Raw genomic sequence first — 21,961 nt, forward strand, 5'->3', positions numbered from 1 at the left:
AGAGCGTATTCTATCACAAAAGGACACTTTTGTTATTCGTAGACTACGGATTTCTGTGCAAAATAAAAATTGTCTGTATTAATTGCAAGATGTAGAAACTACGTAGACAAGTATTCCTTTATTAATAATTCTAATAAGTTGAAAAAAGTATTTTTAAATTCTCATTTTTGTCATAAATGCATAAAAGTCTAGTTATTAGAATTAACCCTTTCGGTTATGGCGTCCTCGTATAAGGACATACTAAATAAATGCAAACATTTATATTTTCAAAGAATTGCTTAGTATAGCCATGATTTTTCTTTCCAGGAATAAATAATTCGTGACCGAAAGGGTTAAAGCAGTGAAATAATTGACTTTTGAAAGTGGTGTAACTCCATTTTCTCTTGTTTCGAGAAAATTAAAGGTTAGCACATTAGTCAATTTAAAAATATGTATAAATCAATTATGTCAAGTCTGGCAATATTTCTACTTATTTATCAATATCTAATCTGATCATATACATTTTTTTCAGGCTAACTAAAATAATATATATTTACGGGCTGCAAATAGACTTACACCACTTTCAAAATAAACGGTCCATTTAATAATACAAACGTGAAAGGACCATTAGAAAAATTTGTGAATACTTATGGGACAGAATTTGAAAACATATTTTCACTTAACTTCGGTTTCTTACTGACTTGGACGATTTTTACTTTGCATGAAGAGATCCCAGATCTTATTAGATCTATTAATTATTATTAATTATTATTAAGAACGAAGAAAAGGATCTCTTGATAATCTTGACGAGGGGATTCGAAGCTTCGCCTCGTCGACAGATTCGCGAATTTCGCCGCGGCAATTTTGGAACCCAGGGAGAGGGTTATAAGGAACAGCCGTATATTTTTCGAGTAGTCTCGAGCGGAAAATCCGTTTAAGGTCAGAGCTGAAATTTCACTGGGAACACGGCTCGCGTAATTTTCCCAGCGGCCGCGTGTTTAATGAAACAAGATCACTGGATCTAATAATGGCCCTCCCCATCCCCGCGGCTCTCCTCCAAGTACTTTCCTCGCTGACTGCATAAAAAATGTCTTATTATCCATTACACCACTCTTTCGCTTTACATTTCAGCCGGCAACGTATATGCCCGGCGCTGATTTGCAGTATCACTCGAGGCTACGTCTCGTCGTTGCGCTGATTCGTTACGTGTTAAACGGAGGTGGAGCTCAGAGAGGGGCTGCGTGTTTGAATAGCTTCCGAATTAACAAAAAATCAAGGAGCCCGGGAGGTAAGAACAGGAAAAAATATATACCGGGCATTTCACCTAACTTGACCACCTTGACTATCTTTGTTGTTTTTAAAGATACGTCAAATGACTGAAGGACAAAGATGAATGGTAAAATGGGGGGCTCATACGATACCAACAAAATTTTTGTTTTTGTGTAATTTTTTTTAGAGATTTCGAAGGTTACCTTCATTTTTTAAATGGAATGAGGTGTTTTTTAATACATCAATCGATGCAGCTGGACATTCGTTATAAAAAAGTACTAACCTATATATGTCGAAAAGTTAGTAGTTCAGGAGATATTTCAATTTAACCCGGCGTTGGTAAGGTGGTGAAATGTATCGTAAGTGGGGTAAGGTGGGGTCTCAAAGACCCACCGAAATAATATATTGTATTATAGAAATAAATACCTTTTTCACATAATTATAAGATTAGGTATTGCTTAAGAGGCTTGCAATTTACCAGAGTAAAAACGCAGATCCACGAAATTAGATTTTTATTATTCAAAAATACTTAAAAATGAAACATCTTTACAATGTTACAATCAATCTAAAATCTCTGGGGTCTGTGAGACCCCACCTAACTAACGTCGGGTTAAATAACTCTAAGACACCATTACTGTCGTATTAAGACGTTATCGTTTACTTACTAGTGACCTCTTAGTTAGTACGACAGTAATAGTGTTTCAGAGTTATTTAAATTGAAATATCTCCTGAACTATACTAACTTTTCGACATACATAGGTTAGTACTTTTTTATAACGAATGTTCAGCTGCATCGATTGATGTATTAAAAAATACCTCATTCCATTTAAAAAATGAAGGTGACTTTCAGATCTCTAAAAAAATGACATAAAAACAAAAATTTTTTTGGTACCGTATGAGCCCCATTTTACCATTCAACTTTGTCCTTCAGACATTTGACGTATCTTTGAAAACAACAAAGATATTCAAGGTGGTCAAGTTAGGCGAAATACCCGGTATACAGGGTGAACATTATAAAGCGTTACAGACGAATATCTCCATAAATATTGATCATATGCAAAAATATCACCATATCAAATATCATGTGGTTGGATTTTTATTTTTCCCGGTGGACACTCCAAGATGAGGTGAAGGTCACCTTGACTTTTTTAAAATGAAAATACCTACTTCCTGTATCATGAATCGATTGACTATCGAATTCTGAGTAAAAATGTATTGACCTACATATAGAGTAAGTCTAATAGTTAACGAGATATTATCGAAACAATTTTCTTTCTTCTTTGGATAGTATCTCGTTAACTATTAGGTTTAGGACATATGAATGTCAACACTTTTATACTCGGAATTTGATAGTCAATCGATCTATGGTATAAAAAGTAGGTCATTCCATCTAGAAAAAGAAAGTTGACCTTCACCTCACCTTGGAGTGTCCACCGGGAAAAATAGAAATCCCACCACATGATATCCCCCTCGGTACTGAACGGAGAGTTTCATCTGAAACATTTTTGCGTATAATCAATATTTTTGGAGATATTCGTCTGTAACGCTTTATAATGTTCACCCTGTACAGGGTGTCCCAAAATTCCTTCAATAGCCGGAAATGGGAGCTATCTCAGATCATTTGAAGCAACATTTTCCTTTGCGAAAATGTTATCCGCGGCTTTTTTTAGGGAGTTATTAACGAAAAATACTCTCTGATTGGTCTGTATTGTTCGTTAATAACACCTAAACAAAGCTGCGGATAACATTTATGCAAAGGAAAATGTTGCTTCAAATGATCGGAGGAAGCTCCCATTTCCGGCTGTTGAAGGAATTTTGGGACACCCTGTATACTATGTATAGGGTGGGAAGAGCGAAGAGGGTGGAAATAAAAAAGCCGAGTCAAAATCAACGGAACAGGATCCCCGTAACAAGAAACCGAAAGGCAGACGGGACCACGGTGTATCGGGCAGATTTAAACTTTCAGCGAAGTTACATACATACCGTTAAGTACGTGCACCAAGACAGTCTTTGTATTAGCATTACTAGGATGGCAGGTATAGTGGCCGCTATCTGCAGGCTGAGCACGCTGCACCAGGAGATACGAGGTTGTAACTTCACCCTTCTCCGTGATCACCGACACACCGCCCCGGGGACTGTCGTAGTTGATCACCTGTATCAGAACAGAAGAAACAGGTGAGCTCCGGGAAAATAAGAGAAGTAATGCGAACAGAAAATCGGGCCGACGAACAAATCACGATAAATGGTGCACGCCTTTCGAAATTTGATAGAGCGAGCTTCTTCGCCTTTCTAATCGAACGATCACACGGTCCATAAAATTTCAACTTTTTTTTGGCATTTCAATTTGTGTTTTAACTTTCAAATAGTGTTTTTCGAGCTGATTGCGAATCTGTCCTTAATTTTTTTCCTAGACGTACAGTTTTTGCGAAAATTGAGTTTATAAAATGACATATTTTTCAACTTCGAACGAATATTCTGATGTTATTATAAAAGATATTAAATTGTTCTTTACAGCAAAAGATTCTGTAGACTTTCCCGAACACAGTGATATCCAATATTAATACATTATCACTGTTTAAACATGTTTAAACACGCGCCGTATCCCGTGGAACGCCTGTTCTAGCGGTAAGCGCCACTGACGGCAACTCATGTCGGGCGAAGATATTTTGCTTTCTGGTTCGGTAAAAACGTCGACGTTTCAAACTTCAAAAGGGGGGTTTCTCAAGATAAAAGTCTGCTCTATCGCGTGGTATAATTCGATTTTCTGCTGGACCCTTATTTTTTCAGATAAATTCAAAAATATCGTCAAAAATTGGTGTCTCTCCGTCTTTAATGATCGTTTAAACATGTTTAAACAGTCATAATGTATTAATATTGGGTATCACTGTATTCGGGAATGTCTATAGAATCTTTTGCTGTAAAGAACAATTCAATATCTTTTATAATAACATCAGAATATTCGTTCAAAGTTGAAAAATATGTCTTTTTCTAAAACTCAATTTTCTCAAAAACTGTCTAGGAAAAATTTAGGACAGATTTAAAATTAGCGCGAAAAACTCTATAAGAATCGTATAGTGGGAATCGAAATACTTTTTCGCTGTTGGACAGTGTTATAGGAAAAGTTTCACTTGCAGTGCTCAAGGGGATACAACACCACCAGTTTAAAATTTTATTCGTGAAATTAAACATTTTTAATCAATATTACATAAAATCGGATGTTTTTACACCATTCATATTTTTTTTATTGTTTAAAAGTACGAAATGGCGATCTTATACAATATTTTCTATCATGTTTAACGGGTCCTTCTTAGGTGACGCCCGGGAACAAAAATTAAAAAAAAAATTCTTGTGTGAACTTTTAAAAAATAAATACTATAAATATAAAAGAGATTGCATTCTTTACGCAGCCGCCATTTTCTTACCTTTGTGAATCACTAAAAAATCGTACGCTACATTGAGAAATATTTATTATTGATTATGCTTTTTATGTTTCAGTAACTTTTGGTACTTGGTGCCATCTAGAAAGGATCCTCCAAACATAATGATAGACAATATTATATAACATTGCCATTTTGTAATTTTGAATAATAAAGGATATGACAAATATCCCCTAAAATGATTTTAAAAATTTTATTTAACAAATCTGAAAAAACGTTTAATGTTACCAATAATTTTGAACTGATTTGGTGGTGTACCCTCTTAATCATGAAAACCATTCTGAATTTGCACTGAACGCATTAATCGAAATAATTTGATTACCCACTGTACTCGCACTAAATCACCCTTTCGCACAGCTGTAATTAATATATACTCCTTGTTCGAGTGAATATTTACTTAATTTTTCAGTGACAACTCTATGGAAGAGACAGAGTCATTTGTTTTGACCGATCTGCGGTGTTCGTAATTAAGTGTGATTTATCACTCTGTTAAATTGCAATTTGTAAAATTACTCAACTTCCAGCGACTCTCATGACAGTTTCACTTATTTGCAACCGAATCACTCGCAAACAGAGTTGTAATTAATGTAGACCCTTTATTGGACAGAATATTTACTTAATTTTTCAGCGACAGCTCTATGAGGGCGACAGAGTCATTTGTTTTCACTGATCTGTCCTGTTTATAATTAAGGGTGATGTATCACTCTGTTAAACAGCTATGTGCGAGTTACCCGACTTCGAGTGACTCTCGTGAAAGTTTCATTTACGTGCACTAAATCGCGGTTTAATAGAGTTGTAATTAATATAGGCTCCTTATTAGCCTTTAACTACCCGCGCCTTGAATTTTCACTTAAGTACTCGCGCGGTGTATTTTGTACTCAATATGTATCACTGTGTGATTAAGTACATATATCATTGTATTAGTACAAGAAAATACATTGTCTTGATGAATTATGATATTTATTGAGAAAATAACGATAAATGAATATAATAATTGTTAATAAAAAAGAAAATCTGGTGACATTCTTTTCACATTCGCTTTATTCGCTGTTCTGTTCGCCGATCTTGCACGAATCGCATGTAATAACGGTGGTCATATGTTGTTTACATACTGATCTCTTGCAACTGCCGCAGATGATAGTGTTTACTCGATTCTTCTTCCTACCGCAGATAAAACATCTCGCTCGTATCAAAATACCTGCCAAAGCTGGTGGCGACTCCTCTTCATTTCCTTCTTCTGTACGAATAAATACACGAAAACAGCAGTTCAACGTGCCGCCACCAAAACAATACTTCGTGTGTATTTTGTGTATACATTGGGCGTAGGTTACATGAAGCGGCAGTGCTGGGCGAAGTCGCACTGTGATGGGACAGCATTTTTTGAAATAATGGTGTACTTTTTACACCAGCGCGGGTAGTTAAAGGTTAGAGTGAATATTTATGTATTCAGTATTCCTGTTGCAACTAGGTGAGAATGATGTAAACTATATCCAACGATAGAACAGTACCGTTGCGCGCAGCTTGGAAGATGGTGGGGGCGCAGCGAGCCTATCATCTCTCACTCCACTATCCCCTCCCCACTTTCTTGAACCAATTAGGGCGAAGATGCGCAGCGACAAACGAAAACTGGTCTTTACGCGGTAGTGCTCTCTCGTTGGATAGAGATAGTCACCTGCTATGAATAATTTATAGATTCTTGGTTTATAACGATTATTTACAGCTCCTTTAAATATTGGTTTGGGAATGTGCTAGAAGTACCATTATATTTTATACATGTAAGGGGTGATTCCCCTTAAAAAAAAAATAAGAAAAAGTTCCGTTACATAATTTTTTCTTTTGAAACTTCGTTTTCGAGAAAATAGAGTTTCGTCTGACGCGTCTGATCACGACCAACCAATTCTACTCCCTACAAATGCGACGAATGATAATAGTAGATTGTGGATCTTTATGCAAAACAAAAATGTTCTGCATTGATTGTGGGAAGCAGAGGTACAATAAAAATTGATTTCATCCCTTAATGATTTTGTTTCACAATGTGACAATATTCTTAAATTTTTTCTCAAAACATCAAATGTCCTGGATGAAAAGTAGAAATGGCCTGTAATGATCAGACACGTGAGTAGACTGCGGATCTTTACGCATTTATGGCATCTGAAAATTTTCAAAAGATGCTAGAATATAAAAAATTCAATAAAATTTAGTACTATTTTCATTTGTTTACGTTACACAGGCTACTACCACTGAAAATAAGAGTTTATTTGATTCCATTTTCTCTTAAAACTTATCTGCAAAAATTGAAAATTGCATGAACATCCGCAGTATACACATAAGTAGACATGTATGTTAAATAAAAATTAATGTTCACCCCTTAGTAGTCTTTTTACAGTGAGAACAACGTAAAAATATTCTTGGATTTTTATATTCTTCACTGTTTCATATTTCATCCAGTTAATTTCTTCATAAATGCATAAAGATCCGCAGTCTACACATGAGATTTCTTAGCAAGGAAGCAATGAAAGATAATCTTTGGACTGCAGATCTTTAGTCGGAACTTTAATGAACAGTAGCGCAAAGGAACGTTTTCTCCGCAGTCTAATAATACTATATTTCAGTTAAAACATCAAACGTCCTGAGCGAAAAGTCGATGAGAAGGGAATCTCGCTATAGTGAACGCGTTAAACCGTGTTTTCCTGGTTGTTAGTGAGAGTAATCAATGTTCTATATTGTAGTTAGGGATTGCAATACCGGTATTTCGTGCTATTTTGCAATTTCGTGAAACCGGTATTTGCTGAGATAAAATACCGGTATTTTCGGTATTAGCTATAAATAATAAATATTTTTTGGGGCATTTACTCTTATTTGAAATACGTTCGCCGCTGAAATCTGGATTTAGAAACTTCTGATTCGGATTTCGAAGAGAGTGACAATGAAGAAAATAATAATACAATTGTTGAAAGTACCTCATTTGAATATGACGAAGATAATAATAACGAGGACAAAATATTATTATAACTTACCAAGGATTGCTTCCTATAATTAAGAAAATTCGAAAAGTTGTTAAAATATTTAAACGTTCCCCTACTAAAAATGCCGTTTTACAAAAAGATACACTTACTGAAATAAAAAAAGAACTCGTGCTAATATTAGATTCTAAAACACGCTGGAACAGTTCGTTATTAATGCTGGAACGATTTTTGAAATTAAAAAATCCAATTCAGAAAGCATTAATTGACTTAAATTTACAAATTAATTTTTCCGATAGTGAATTCGAGATTTAATATCAAAAACTGTATCAGCTCTGCTTCCAATAAAGCTGGCTGTGGAAGCATTATGTCGGAAGGATTCCAGCTTATTAACAACGAATGCAGCAATAAATATTATGTTGCAATCACTTAAAGATCAGGACACGCCACTGTCTGAGGAATTATACAGTGCATTGAAAATTCGTATACAGGAAAGGCATAGTGAACTAGAAAATATTTTAAGGTATTTACATAATTATATATAACGACTTTAAAAAAGAAAACGGAAAGGAAGAAAAGAAGCTAACAAGGTCAAATTTAATTAAGTTCGTCGTCAATTTCCACAAAAACATTTATGAAAACCAAACACAAACCTATCCAGAAGAATTCGTTGAAGATGATGTTGATGTTAATATCGAAAAAGAATTGTCTCCCGAGAAGAAATTACAAAAAATAGATTTATCCAAAACCGTCAGAGACGAGAGACCGAGTTGTTAGAAGATGAAGGACATCGAGGCAAATATATATTTAGAGAAAGTATATCGCTCATTATTATTAACAGTACCACCACCCAGCGTGGATGCGAAAAGAACATTTTCAACTGCAGGTAATTTCTGCAGAAAAATACGTTCAAGGCTTAATCACAGTTCAATAGATGCATATGTTTTTTACAATCACATTTCAAAAGTATGAAGTCAATAAATTAGTTGATGTTTGTTTTTCTATTAAACAACTGTGTTTTTGTACCTTCATGAAAATTCCTAATACCGGTATTAATACCGGTATACCGGTACAACGTTTAAAAATATACCGAATACCGGTATTGTATTTATAATCCGGTATTGCAATCCCTAATTGTAGTTTCTTCAAGAATTCATGAAGATCAGTTGCTTTTAGACGGGTTAGACGAGAATGCCCCCTTAATGCGCTGTAACTCCGCATTTGCTATCCGTCCGGACACTTATGCGGAGGGAAAGACAGGTTTGGATCGTGTGAAGCCGGCCGCGCGACGACCGGGCCGAGCAAATTTTCGGCTGGCCGCTCGTTAGGCGTAAAACAGAGAGAACAGGGTGCAGGAGAAAGGGAGAGAGGCGGGATCTCATTTTAGACCCGGCCAAAACGAATTTATTTCGTCGGGGTCCAGAAACCGAATTGCCCGGAAATTCGCTTATCCGCGGTTAAATGGAATCTCCGTTTCCCTCTCGGCCGCGATCCTCGCGGCTTGGTTCGGCGCGGAGCAGAGCGGTGCAGAGCAGAACGGAGCGGAGCGGAACGGGAAATTTGTCAAGGGACCCACGGTAAATATTCGAACCCCGAAAAAGGAGGAATAGAAGAAGAAAAACGAACGCGAGACCGTGGATCCCAACGGGCGAGAAAGCGAACCAAAAAAAGTTGCGGAGTTCGTGGACGATCCCGGGTTTCGAGCTTTGGAAAAGGAAAACTCGAAGAATTCGCGTTTGACGAGCGCGTGCGCGCAATCTTTCCCCTCGGAAAATTGCATTTTGTTCGGGAGGAGGAATGATTATATTTCGTCCTATTTGTCTTCGGCTCGCCCCGGGAATGTTGTTCTCGCGCGAAATAAAATTAAAGGTCGTGCCCCGCCCCCTTTCGGTCGCAGATCCGCGCCCCATCCTCTTTCGCACACCCCCGATACTGAACGGCCGCCGCGCCGCGCCGGTGAAATTGAAGCGTTTTAATGAAACTTTAGCTACCGGCGTGTGTCCGCGGCATTCGAATGGAATTGTTAACAGGCCTCATTAGCATAAACTTTACAAACGGAATTATTCCCGGCGGACCGATTACAAATTACCCGGTCGTTGATGCATGTCGTAGCCGTCGATCAGATATAAATTCCCTCGATTTCGGAATGATTTAATGAATCCGGTCAGAAGAGCCGACCCGGCTAAATAATAAAAGACAGAAACACCGCGACGCTCTAGAGTGTCTCTGCCGTCGTTAGGAAATGATGAAAAAACCTCGTTACGACTAGTGAATACACAATTTTAATAAATACGATGCGAGGCCACCGCGCGCATTATTGTTCCTGCGTTCTATTCTCGTGCGCGCGTGCCTCGTTGCCCAAAATAATATTATAGTTTAATGATCCCCTTGTATATACTTCGCGTCAATATTATACTCCCCGACAAACATGTACCCACGTAAATTTGTTAAACTCAAACACAGAAAAGTGTTATTATAATAACGCGTGGTTTGCTGGAAGTTGATGTGAGAAAGGTGCCGCGGAATTAACACTTTGACCTTGAATTTCAAGATAAAAAATGTCAACGATTTCTTTTATTGCGTCTTGTTCAACTAGTCACAAGGATGGAAAGTGAAAAAGTTGTGTCATCATCAAACTGATTTTATTTATATTATGTCGTCACTCCTCGTCAGTTCTTTTAAATCGAGATTCGATTCTATTTTTCTATTGTCAATGTTAAATCAGTAAATTAACTGCAGACGTACAATATAGATAATCCACTGGAAAATTATTGAGGACAAAGAAGATTAAATGATTGGAGCAATGAAGAAAATAATCGAGTAGCTAAAGTTTCTCAATCTGTCGGGGATGAATTCATGACAGCTTCTTTCGCACAAATTTCACAATTAAAACTTTGTCAAACCTCCGCAATCCTCGGATCTTCCTAATTTTCCTATACAAGCGTTTAACGATCATATTGAAATTGAAGAAAGGCAAATTAGACAGCTCCAAAATGACTAATTTTCGTACTATTGGGTTGGCAAGAAAGTAATTTCGGTATTTTAAGGTGAAATAGAGCCCAATTTTTTTATCCAAGCAACGAATTGCAATGAATAAGATATTCTCCCTTTTGTTCGATGATCTTTTGCCAAAAAGAATAAATAAGAAAATATTTTATTGATTAAAGTTCTTGAATAAAGAAATTCGGTTTTATTTCACCTTAAAATACCTAAATTACTTTCTTGCCAACCCAATATTATATCAAGTATATAAAAATGAAACCAAAAAGGATAAAAGAATTTTGTGGCAAGCATGTAAAATCAACACTCGTCGATATCTGTAGTTTCTCCAGTTCAACTTCAAAAAATTGTACCGGCACTGATTTAAACCGTCTGACAACGGTTCAAGCGTTGCGGCAATTTCGCTGCGGGATTTTTATGCACCCACCCCACAGCCCTGACCTCGTATCTCGTGATCACCAGCTTCCTTTGCATTTCAAACAATGGCTCACATCGCGTAGCTTTCAATGTGACGAACAATTGAAAAACAGCATTATTAGATCATTTAAGTCACGGCCAGGAACTCTCTTTATCGCTTTATCTACTGGAAGTCCATTAATAAACCGTTTAAAAACTAGATTGTGGATTTTATGAGTTTATGACGAAAGTGAACGGGTGAAATATGGAACGTAAAAACGATTAAACGAATTAACAAATATTGATACACGAATATTAAAAATAAAAAGTGGAATCAAATAAAATATCATTTTCAGTAATAGCAGCCTTTGGAGATTTGGAATTAATAAAAATTTTATATTCCAGCATTTTTGTAAAATTTCTGAAGCCAAAAATTATTTAATTATAATTATTAATTATTTAATTATAATATTAATTCGAGTAACTGTACGTGCTGCCGAATAATGCAAATTACGCCTCGTAAACGTAAAAATGGGGCTTTCGAGGGCGATCGCGGCCTAGAATGATCTTTGATCTAGCGCTTTTGACTATTGAAAACCCCCGTCTTTGCATTATCGAGAAATGAGAAGGCGCATCCCACACCCTTGCAATCCTAGAAACAAGTCTACACCCTTAACACGTTCATAACACAATTAACTGATTCATTATCAAAATGTGTTACAAAATGGAACGTACCTGCTTCGTGAAACATCAAAGCAATTAGCCGAAGAAAACAATGGGAGCAGCGGAACAAAGTCATGGAACGTCTGAATATCATGCCAAGAGTAGTATGCCGTTATATGTACAACAAAGCGTGCAACGTGAATTCGACTATCTCCGAGTAAACAGCGAGATTGTAAACGTCCGTACGATCGTATAAATCTTTGATTTTTAAAACGGCATTAAATCATCGGCGGCAGATAAAATGTCGGAGGTTATTGAACCGACAATGCGGAAAAACAATGAAAAACGGGGTCCGATTTTATTTGGCAATAACAGTCTCTTTTCCGTTTTTAATTTCGCTTATATTCGAAACCGGGCGTTTGTTTGAAAAACGTGGGGCCGTAAAAAAGAGTTTCAAATTACAGCTGTCGAAATGCGTGTGTCGTCCCCGACGCGGACGGACTTATTGCGCAGACTAATAGCTGGGTGACTAAAACGAATTACGTGTGTCCTGGGAAATATTAAAGAGAAGATTACCAATTTATCGAAACGGATTACCGTTTCCGTAGGTAAAATGAAATAGAGAAAGAGAGAGAGAGAGAGAGAGAGGGGGGGTGAGAGGGATGGAGAGAGGAGAGAAACCGCGGCCAACGACCGATTGTTCGCGAGGCCACTCGAGAACGCGTAAACAGCGTCGGCACGCCGTGAATTTACGCGCGACGGTTAAAAGTGCGCCACTGAATTATTGGTTTCGGCCTCGCGGGATGTTATCGTTCAATTGGAGATCAAATAGCCGGCAATGTGTTTCTGAATTCTTGTTAAACAGGGTGATTTAGGTGAAACGCGGCGTGATCGAGGGCCCCGCCCCGACCAAAAAGATCTCGATCCGCGCATCCGGTCGCGCACGGCGATTTTCAACGTTGCCCTTCTTTTTTTGCACACGGTCATCCACGCTCAAATCGAGCAGCGGAACACGCGCGATCGAGCGCTCTGTTTACCAGAAAATATGCGAGACACGCGAAACTACGGTCCCGCCTTTTTTTATAATGCTCGCGGAAAAATTCCAATTTATCTGTTCCCGGAGAATGCATCGCCGCCGCTTCGTTGGGAACATTAACCGAATGGCCTGCCGTTTAAATGTATTATTTAAACGAATGGCCTTTAAACTCTGCCGACTCGGGGAACCTTGGAATTGTAAATCTCTCTATCAGAAAAAAATTGCTGAGGAATCGTCATCCCCCTGTTTCGCGAAACACGGGCCATTTAAATGGAGCTTTCTAAGTTATCGCGGTCGGACTGCTTAATTAAAGGACACAGTTTTAGTATTTACAATCGTTTCCTGGTGTATTTCATCGAATCTCCGAACTCTTACTCTGAATTTTAACACTTTACCCACCGGAATTAATACTATCTTCAGTAGTTGTACTGTACCGAAAGTTAACTTATAGAATTTTTTTGTTACTAGTAATGTGTTACGTGTGTTGGAAGTTGTTTGAACATCATTAAAATCGGCGGATGTGAATCTCGCACAAGTGAGTGTACAAACTATTCGCACACCTTTTAAAAACCAATAGCTTTTTTATAATTGCACCGAACGACCTGATTTTTTATAATCAATTAGAAACATTGGTTTACGAAATGATATGAAAAAAAGATTTTCTAAAAGTTATAATTTACAGGTTGCATGCAAAAATAAAAAAGGGATTTTTTCAAACTTTTTAATCTGGGCCCTTAATGAAAATTTAAAATAATTGTTTTGTACATAGATCTATGTTAGTTATATTGGGTTAGTTCGGTTTTTTAGAGTGGAATAAATCACAAAAACCGAACGAACTTGTTTGCCAACCCAATAGATATGTTGAAAATTTTATCGAAATTTGTTGATGCAGGAAAAAACGACACGCATCGAGAGATGTACGATTCTGTGGATTTTAAGCAGAAACTGATCAAAAGTTGCGTGAAACTACGATTTTTACCATTTTTAACCGCTTGTAGCTCGTGCGTATGTTAATCGACTTCGATGAAATTTCCAGCATTTGTGTAAATACTATAAATCTACAAAACATATTTTCAATTTCCTTTTAATTTCTTCTTCAAATAAAAAGTTTAAAAAATGCCTTTTCTATTTTTGCATGTAACCTTGTAAATTATAATTCTTGGAAAATCTTTTTACACATCATTTCGTGAACCAATGCTTCTGATCGATTATAAAAAATCAGATCGTTTGGTAGATACAATTAGAAAACAGTTATTCTATTTTAAAGGGCGTACGAAATACATTGTACACTCACTGTATGTCGGACGTTATCTCATATGTCGGATCGTTTATAGTTATTTCTACTTGGTATAGTGGTTACAGTAGCGTTTTAGTATGATTTAATGTGAATTAGAAGTTACGAAGAGACAGTAATTTAACGGATGTGCAGAGTTAGCAATGTAGAAATGTACCTGTGACAAGTAGAAATGGTCAGTAATAGTCAGCCACATTGAGGTTTAATTGCAAGGAGGCGATGAATGACAGTTACGCTAGTGTTTGCTGTGGGTACAAATAGTCTGCAGTGGGAAAACACGTCGTGGTTTCCTGCAAGTGGAAATAGTCGATGATAGACGCAGCAGAGTTTCCTGAACGTAGAAATTAACGTTTATCACTATTTCTACCAAGATGTGACAAAAGACACTTTTCACAAATTTTAACATAAAATTGTTCTCCAAGTTTAATCATTTCTCCACAATTAATTCTTCGACTTTTCGCACAATAGCTGTTAAATTAATTCAGCGATATCATTTTTCTCCAGCTCATCCTGGATCTAAAAATGTGCATATGCTATTTCTACCATGAGGTGTCTTTTGACACCTTAACGATTTCAACACCATTTTGCAGCATTATATCAATTATAATCTATAACAGTGGAAAAAAACAATAAACGTCTTGCAGAAACCATTTATCCCAACAAAAACATCCTGTAAACAGGTGCCAAGTACCTACGGCCGTAAAAAATTGTGAGATCAAACAAAATACGGCCAAGTTCGTTAGCTTAGAAATACCTCTTGCAATACTGAAAAAAGCGTTTGCAAAAATTAGTTTAAAAGAACGCTATTTAATTTGTAAAGAGTTACATGGAGGGCTAAATTATTCAAACTTGGCCGTTACTTTTTAAACCAATGGCCATAAAAGGTGTTAGACAGCAGCCAAGTTTGAATAATTTAACCCTCCATGTAACTCTTTAAAAATTAAATAGCATTCTTTTAAACTAATTTTTGCAAACGCTTTTTTCAGTATTGCAAGAGGTATTTCTAAGCTAACAAACTTGGCCGTATTTTGTTTGGCTCCTGTTTACAGGATGTTTTTGTTGGGATTTCATCAATTTTTGTTGAAATTTCATCAATTATCAAGCAGGTATCAAAGAAAAAAAATCCTTTTCTAATCTGCAAGACAAAATCCAAATTCAATGTATCGAAGATTAATACTTTGCCGGCGCGGCGACGCTCGGATCCATTTGCCCCCCGCCGCTATAGACGATGCTCGGTGCAGTTTCTTTTGTTTACGTGAGAGCGATTGTTTTTTTCATCAGTATTTGTTGCGAATTCGAAGCTAATAAAACGTATACTTATGTATGTTATGCTGCTATGTTCTATCCTGCGAACCTATTTCATAATGTTTTTTTTCAATACAACCCCTTCAGGGTGTAAAATTTCAACTTTGATAATTATTCCTTTAAGTGTTTGTTATTATTATAGTGTTTGTTATTACTTTAAGCGTTTGCCCAACTCTGGTCAAAAGACAGCTTTTGGTCGAAATAGTGTTAAAGGAAAGTAGTAACGAATAATATAATCAGACGTTTAAGGGAAGTAATAACGAATAATCAGACGTCTTAATTGTTGCGTACATAATCTCTCGACAAACATCGGCTTATAGAAAGAAAGATCGATGGCAAGTTAAAGGAATTCAGAACTGCTTTTTCGTAGTCATGCTAATAGTCTATTTATCTTATTAACGTGGAAATTCATGTCGATGCCAGATATCATTAATAATTTAAGGGACGTTAATTATAGAAACTTTATGAAATATGATTATATTTAATTATCGACACGATAATTGGCATTTAATCGCGAACGCCGAACGTTTGTAAGAAGAAAATGAAGCGCTTTTGTGCTGCATTTGTGCGATGATTATGCGAATCAGTTCGGAAATCCGTTGCTTATTCACAATGCAAGTGACAGTACAGTTGAATAATTAAACAAATTTGAGTGACAGAAATACTTGATTATGAATATTGATATTTTTTAAAAATTAATGGAATTTTGTGAGTGGAATTTGCGTGTTGAAGAAAATGGTGGGCTTTCAAGAAAATGGTGTTCAGTTTAATTTGATTTCTAGTAAGAATAGTTGTTTTTCTTCACACGAAACCTACCATAAACAAATGATCTATATCTTGGTGTGTTTCGATAACCTGTTTTGTTACAATACCATAGATGCCTGCAACACAAAAATGAAACGAATCACCCATTATACCAGACTAAACGATCTTAAAAACCACCTGAATGAAGTTTATAGGAAACAGGTATTTGACAAAATTAAAAGGAATTACATATAAAAATATCATAATGAAGGAGCGGATCTTGAGTGACAAAAGTTTCCAAGTCCAGTAGATCGTCAGATTCAAACTTCAATTTTTAGAATCAGAATTGGGCACTCGGAAATAACTCATTCAATTTTGTTAAATAAGAAAGAAAACACGATCTGCGATATATGTAAAGGACCAGTTAGCATGAATCAACTAATAACAGAATGCAAAAAATATAAGAATGAATGGAAACATGCTAAGTTGCCTGGATCCTTACCCATTCTGATAGGTTCTGAGGAGTATATCATCGGTCTTGCCCAGTATATCAAGGATACAAATATGTACAAAATATTGTAAGAAAATGTACCGTGTTGCTAATGACCTTTGATGTTGAAACAACATTAAATAAATAAATAAAAAAGATACCATAGAAGTGCTCGGAGAAACGTAGGCATGTTATGAGAATGTTTAGAATTCAACGACAAATGGCTTCGATTAATTTTCACTGGATGCGATACTCGATCGATGAAACAAATTTTTTCCCCTAATCCCGGATGATCCAAAATAATCAATGAAAAGGGGGGCGCGGTGAAATTTCCATAAGCATCCGCAGAGCTATTCAGAAGATTTGTCATCGTTGCGATCCGGTTTTATTCAAATATACCAAACGCAATGAAAGCGATCTTTAATATGCTTCCAACTGTGCTCCGCAGCAAACAATATTGAAAATTCAATATTCGCTCATAACTGAGAACTGCCTCAGTGCTTTGAAACTGCGAACAATGAAATCTAAAACGAGCTCAGTGTGCAGTAATATAAAATCATAAAAATCGCCGAGCTTTTAATTAAAACGAACTCGTAGAATAACTTCGCAATAAGAATGCAAATATCGTAAATAAAGTGTCTGCGGGAAACGGAGCCGCGGGACGTTCAAGTAATAAAGACGGAGATCCATCTTACAAATTAACGAAACCACGTTACTGTCTTTATCCTCCTTCCCTTGTCCTCATTTGCGTGCCTTTGTCCCCTGCTTATCAGCACAATGTCTCATGTAACTACCGCGAACGAGAAATCTTACGTGACAAGCATGCCAAAAACACGGAATATCATTTCCCGTAGGAAGCTTCGTTTCTAGATTCATTGATGTTAATAGCGAATTCAACAAAATTACAGAATCGATTCATTTAGAAATTTCGTAAAATTAATGCTGAACCTACCGAGCCTTAAAAGTAACTGGAACATGTTCCCTTATAAAAATGACAAGATTTATTTCACAGTGGCCGAAATAATGATAGGTTCATAGCCCGAACTAGCGTGTTTGCTGTTGTCATTCTTATCTGCATCGCCGAACACCTCCTATGGTGTTTGTTTATATTTAGAAAAGTCGTGGTCTTACCACTGTGTAGATGCATTTAGTTTAGTTTCGACAGCGCAAGTGTTTGGACATAATTGATTGTGAAATCTGCTAAAAATTATTCTGGTAATAGAGCGAAATAATCTTAGGTTCACAATAACACTGTCCAACACCAAATTTGTTACCTAATTACTGTTGCTTACCAACTCATTTAAACATGTTTAAACAATCATAATGTATCAATATTGGATATTACTGTATTCGGAAAAGTCTACAGAATCTTTTGCTGCAAAGAACAATTCCATATCATTTATAATAACATCACAATATTTGTTTAAAGTTGAAAAATATGTTTTCTTTTCAAAGTCATGTTCCTCAAGAACTGTGCGCATAGGAGAAAAATGAAGGACAGATTCGGAATCCGCGCAAAAAACTCTATAGGAAGGATACAGTAATTAGGGAACACATTTGGTGTTGGACAGTGTTATTGTGAACCTAAGATTATTTCGCTCTATTACCAGAATAATTTTTAGCGAATTTCACAATCAATTATGTCCAAACACTAGCGCTGTCGAAACTAAACTAAATGCATCTACACAGTGGTAAGAACACGACTTTTCTAAATATAAACAAACACCATAGGAGATGTTCCGCGATGTAGATAAGAATGACAACAGTAAACACGCTAGTTCGGGCTGTGAACCTATCATTATTTCGGCCACTGTATTTAGACTTCGTGAGGCTTCTATTGTAATGTATGCTCTACTAAAAATATCTATACATTCATTTCTTATGAAATCATTTTTATTATATCAATAATTGTAAAATAAAAAATCTGGAATCGGTCATCTCGACCGGTGCAGTGGTGGTAGGCTTATTGTTAGTTTTAATTACCTGTTTACAATCACGTTGTACTACATATTAAGCATTGCGTTTAATTGTTACTATACATGTTGCTCTTAATTTGATGTGATTGTTTGCAGTGCAGAGTTCACTGCCCTCTCATAAATTGACATTAATGATAATTATGATAATGTTAGGCGTCACAGAATTAATTACACAAGATTGAATTTCATATGTTATTCGGAAACTTGACAATATTATAAGAACACGCGTTGCAAAAACAAAAAGATATCCAGATTTTTTGTCATTGTAATTCGTGCGCGAACTGTGTTGATTGCACCCGCAGATTAGTGATCTAACGAGTGGCGGGAATTTTCGAATAAATTGTTATTTCAACATGATCGCGTGTCGTGCCATCGTAAAGCACACAGTTAAATCTGTTAATTAGTGCAGATGATTTGCTTTCACTTTCGATTTTGTCGAGTGTACTCCAAATCGAATATGAAATCACAAAAATTGCTTTCGACGTTAATTGAAACATTTGCACGGGTTCCTATAAATACATATTTTACCCAAAACACATGATTTCGTAAATTTCTGTGTCAATATAATAGATTTATTTCACGTTTTAATGGATACACCTAATGGTTAAATTTTTATATTGACGTATTGTGGTTCAAACCCCCAATTATTTTTGCGTAACCTAATATTATCGAATCAAATGACTGCAGATAGTACGTATATCGCTGGACGTTGTATACAAATTGCACACCGACTGGTTGCATACAATAAATAACAAAGGGACTGCGATTTCACGCATTCATGGCAAACGTGAATAAGTGAAATACAAAATAGTAGAAGCATTAAAAGAACTTCGGAATAGTATTGTATCAACCAATTAAAATCATTGGGAAAGGGAAGTTTAGATTACCTGGTTGTTGCAAATGAAGATCCGCAGTGAAATAAGAGACGAGAATACGATTCCGTAGAGGAGCGTGCGTTTTGCAATTTTCGTCGAATTCAAGATTTCGCGCGTTGAACAATCTTTTTTTTGTTGGAATTTTTCGCAAAGCCCGACGCCATTCCTTTGTTGGAGTGCTCGGGCTCGCGCCGCTACACATCGAGCTGTATATTCGCCGGACTTTCCAGGCCTTTGGAAAACAGTGTTTCCTTGTTTTATTAATTACGAGGCCCCGACCCGGTACTTTCGGTTCGCTGCGTGCGAAGCCAGATAATGAACGGTCGCAAATGGCGGCGTGCTTTCCGAAAACAATGAGACCGGACGATAAAGCGATCCGCTTGAATCGTACCGTTCTAGTGGCACGAAACTGCATTCGGATCCGCGATTATGTGCTCGTGAAATCAGTCACGTATCGGCTCGCGGCCGAAACGATCCCTGACGTGCGTCTCCGTGATATTCCTAGTGAATTTTCTCCTCCCTCTCCCTCTCTCTCTCTCTTTCTCTACTCCCCGCGGCAAATATAATACCGCCAATTAATAAATTAATCAATATGGACGGGCACAAGTCACCCGCGACCCAATTCCCTCTACTATTTTCCCCTGTATTGATTTCGCAAAACTGCGCGAGGAGGGGCTGCCCAAGAAAAAAGAAAAGGAAATGCTGGTAAAAGGAGGTAACTTATCGCGATTACGAGTAACGCTTAATTACTTCTCGCTGATAAGATTTAATACGGTTTATATGGTATGTTTGAATTGAGGAAGCGCGCGAATGTTTCACAAGTTTGATGCTGATTTATTCATTGGCATGATTTGGAATTCGTTCTCGCGCGATGTTTTTTCATTCTGTTTTCGGAGCGTTAATTACGGCGAACCGTGAATGTCCAAAGAAACGAATAATTAGATCGCGTCGCGGTGACACGAACGGGCCCCGAGATATTCGTTAATTACCCGTTTGTCGCCTTGAACTCTGATCAACTGTGCATAACGCCTCGTTCGGTCGGTAATTAAACGCAACCTGTTTGATGTCGAAGGAAAAGGAAATATTTGACATTACCGCGACGTGACACGGACGCGTTTGCAATTTTAATGGGATCGTCGTTTTTAATTTATCGCTTAGTCGAGGAAAATTACGCGAAGATCGATTAGCGACTTCCGACTATTGACGAGGCTTGATTAACATTTTAATACTTCGAAGCGTTATCAAGGTGTAATATCGAACTGTTTAAGATTACTTACAGAAATAATTACGGTAATAATAATAATAATAATCATAATAATAATAATAATCATTTCATTTGGTAGTCGCGCACTTAATAATTGGCAACAACGTCATATTTGTATAATAATTGGAACCATTATAGCAATAATTGGGACTAGTGTAACCGGGACGATGTTTGCTCGTGCGCCCTGAATACAGCAACATTCTGAATAATATATTAGGATGGTACAAAACTAATTATTGCGGATTTCATCAGTTTAAACATTCTCATTACATTCTTATGAAATCCATGAAAAATTAACAAAAGGTTTATTTATTCTCACACTTGTGATACAGTGTGGGTTAAACAGTATTAATATGGGACAAAATTTCTTTCGTGGTTGACACTTCATTAGTTGACAATTCACATTAGTCACCATAATTTTTTCAAACCTATAAACATAACTTGATCTTTTATCCCCGTATAAGTTCTGTGGCAGAAATAGAATACAAGTTATTATTTCTGCATCGCAGTAATTAAAAAATTCTCATATTGTAGCAATAATTGTCAGTTAACACGTTCAATGCAGGTCAGTTCTGGAACTGACTTAAATTTTGAATGCGTTTTTGACGACCTAAAACTCTCCCCAACGCGAATTTTTAAAATTTTTATTTTTTTTTGTGAAATCTAAATATTACCTCTCTGGAAATCACTTTTTTATTAAATAAATACATTTTTTTAGGTCCGTTAAATATGTAAATGTGTTAAATATGTTTCATTATTGTTAATGGAGAATTTTGTAAAATAAGCTAGACACAGAGGGAATAATTTAATTTTTATTCTGTTATTATCGAAGCAGTTACTTATTTCATCCAGATTTACAAGTGAAGCAATGAACGCAATTATATTTTTACAATTCAATATTACGTACACACAGAGTTGGGCAGAAATCTTTATTTATATAAAAATTTATATAAAAAATTTTTATTTATATAAAATTTTTGCCCAACTTTGCATATACATTTGTGTGAATATTAAAATAGAAACTACAATAGGCAAATTGTCTTTATTGAATTATTTTTTGAATTTTGTGTGTCCTAAACTAACGTCTTGAATATTTTACAAACCGGAAACAAACAATAGGTATTCCCTGAACGTATCGATTTTATTCTGTTTTAAAAGATGTTTAAATCCCAGTGATTTCTCTTATGTTGCGCATGCAAATCACGTTTTGCAGAACTCGTCTGTGGTACAGGTCGACGCATAATCACTGGCAGCAGCTGAAGTGTGCTTC

The 21,961-nt window shown here is 36.4% G+C and overlaps 1 protein-coding gene across 1 annotated transcript in view; it reads right to left on the reverse strand.

Annotated features, from left to right (window-relative positions):
- The window catches only part of LOC143211797 (neurotrimin), a 199,275-nt gene that overhangs the window by 21,370 nt on the left and 155,944 nt on the right, over window positions 1-21,961 (reverse strand). The window contains exon 5 of the mRNA XM_076429785.1: window positions 3,232-3,400. Within this exon, the coding sequence (XP_076285900.1) occupies window positions 3,232-3,400 (169 nt within the window). The remainder of the gene's footprint in view (window positions 1-3,231; window positions 3,401-21,961) is intronic.

This window comes from Lasioglossum baleicum, chromosome 9 (assembly GCF_051020765.1).
Source record: "Lasioglossum baleicum chromosome 9, iyLasBale1, whole genome shotgun sequence".
Taxonomy (NCBI): domain Eukaryota; kingdom Metazoa; phylum Arthropoda; class Insecta; order Hymenoptera; family Halictidae; genus Lasioglossum; species Lasioglossum baleicum.